General features: G+C 39.8%; 1 protein-coding gene across 1 annotated transcript in view; it reads right to left on the bottom strand.

Annotated features, from left to right (window-relative positions):
* LOC137988364 (collagen alpha-3(VI) chain-like) overlaps window positions 1-2,500 on the bottom strand; it is a 27,516-nt gene that overhangs the window by 3,938 nt on the left and 21,078 nt on the right. Inside the window, exons 10-11 of the mRNA XM_068834392.1 lie at window positions 1,359-1,937; window positions 1-567 (exon numbers count right to left, since the gene is read on the bottom strand). The exon at window positions 1-567 is cut by the window's left edge and continues 6 nt beyond it. Of these exons, the coding sequence (XP_068690493.1) occupies window positions 1-567; window positions 1,359-1,937 (1,146 nt within the window). The remainder of the gene's footprint in view (window positions 568-1,358; window positions 1,938-2,500) is intronic.

Raw genomic sequence — 2,500 nt, forward strand, 5'->3', positions numbered from 1 at the left:
GCTCAGCTATAGACTTAGACGTGAGCCAAGCTTGCGATACCAGGGTATCGAATGAAGAAACTGTAAATATGTCCTCGAATCTCTCTACAGCTGGGAAAAAGTCCTCCTCGTTGTAATTACTGCCGATGGCAATCACGAATATTTTGGTGCCTGAAGCTCGGAGTGTCCTAAAAGATTGCTTTAGCGTAGCAATATCTTGAGAAGATGATTCCCTTCCTCCAGAGAGTAAGACAACAACTTTTTGAGCATCTGGCCTTGATGTTTGCAGTAAAGAATCAGCGTCATTTACAGCAAGGTGAGTCCGCCTTCGTCCACGGATGTATCTGGAGGAGTCAACGGCTTCCTCAAATGTAGACAAACTTGCATGCATGTCAGAACGATCTGATGAAGCACCATACGTAACGATGGCTGCTCGGGATTTCCCTGGTGCAACATTTAGAGATTTTGCCATGGATTTCACAAATTGTTTTTGGCTTCTAAAATGCAAGCTTCCGACTGATGATGACGTGTCCACGAGGAAGACTATGTCAGCTTTGAAGGTTTTGACCACTCTAAAATCTGAATCATCTTAAAGAAAAATGACCAATCTATTAACAAACGGCATCGCAAAAAATGATTATGGAATTCGCTTTGGTTAGGTCTCACGAAATTTCTTTAACATTTGCAGAAAGATTCCCGATTGTTTTTTTTGCCTCTGTTATACTAAGAACCTTGATCACCGAGTCCGTTTTTGAGAATGTACGAGACAAATTACTTGTTAGTTGTGCATAGCTCTCCTCTTTTAATGGCAGCGTGTGAATCGAGAATAATGACTTAACAAACAATAACATAAAGCGCAACTCCTTTCAACAAGGGCTCTTCAAAGGTTCAAAAGTAATTTGAAGTTACATACATCGACGCCATAACCAATAGACTTTTATTCGATTTGCTACAAGGGCAACATTATCCTCCCAGAAAACATTGTAACACGAACAAATTGATTTCAAACGGTCAAATACCTTGTTAAGCTGTTTTGATGCAAAATTCGGGCCTTCATTGATCACAGTTTCTATTTTAGTTTAAATACTGACTTGGTTATCCTTTTAAATAAAGTATCTAGTAACTGAACGTATGATTAATAAATTTCAATATCATCGGGAGGTAAAGGCGTTAATGAGCCAAACACTCTGAAAACCTTAAACAACCTTGAACAAAATAAAAGATTTAGAAATGAGTAATGAGACAGCGAAAAAGACTAAATAAAGCAATTTATCCTGCCTGAAAAAATGAATAGTTAAACGATTAGGCTGATAGACAAAATCATAAACAAGGTTTCGTCCATGTCTAAACAAAATACAACATAAAGAGCATTTACTTACTGTGTCCTTTCACTATCGCATTGGCAATCAACCTGGTCTGAGATTTAAGGCCTTCGGCTGAGGGGACAGAAAAAATATCTTTCGGATCCGAGACAACATCCTGGATCTTCCTGATATCCATTTTATTTCCAATGGTGACAACATATACCTTATCGCTTTTCTCACGCACAGGTTTCGAAGCTTCCTCCAGCGTCTTTACACCTGAGGACGTGGATTGCCCTCCGGCAGTCAGCAAAATAACCCACTTGGCTTCGTCAGGTCTCGCCTCGGACAGTAGAAGCTCAGCATCTTTCAGTGCTAGGTCCATTCTTCTCCTACCACCAACAAACGGTGCGCTGTCCACAGCTTCATCAAAGGAAAGCAGCGTACCATAACCACCAAATTTAATCAACAAGCTGGAGTTCCTCCCATAAGTTATCACAGCAGCACGTGCCCCTCTTCCAGCTGAAATCTTAAGGTAGCGCGCAATATCTTTGACAAACCCTTTTTGCCTTACATAATCTTCTCGAGTTACGTCAGATGATGAGTCCATAATAAAGATAATATCAGACACAATATCTGTTATTGGCTTTGGCGAAGCTGGAAGAGATAACAGTATGCCATTACAAAGAATACAAGCTGTTGGATCAAATTAACAATAATACACTCTTTGCTGCTTCAAGAAAGCTAAGGTTATTAAAAAGACACCTTAAGGGCTTCTTCTGGACTTTGCGACTACTAAGAACGAAGAATCACTTTGTACGCTATTTCCAAGTCCGGAATGGAAAAAGCCACGCGCAATCGACTGAAACCCTACACCTTCCAGATGGAATAGTCGAGATGCACGTTACTATTTCGATAGAAGATTTGACTCATTTCTGTACTTTGCCCTTTTAATAACGCAGCTACCGAAATAACAGAGCGTACCGTGGATGTGCTGACGTTTTTAGACCATTTGCGTATAGAATAACCATAATAACCATCTAAAACGTAGTATTAAACGGCCATTCCCGAACACATTTTAACGTTCTTTTCAAAACGAATCCAGAGGCCAAATCGTTCTTAAGAAAACTAGCTTTTATTCACATGCAAGATTGATTACCATTAGAAACTGTTTGCAATTGGGTTCATTTTAGTCAAATCTATCATTGAGTGAGCTAGGC

The sequence above is a fragment of the Montipora foliosa genome, unplaced genomic scaffold, assembly GCF_036669935.1.
Source record: "Montipora foliosa isolate CH-2021 unplaced genomic scaffold, ASM3666993v2 scaffold_415, whole genome shotgun sequence".
Taxonomy (NCBI): domain Eukaryota; kingdom Metazoa; phylum Cnidaria; class Anthozoa; order Scleractinia; family Acroporidae; genus Montipora; species Montipora foliosa.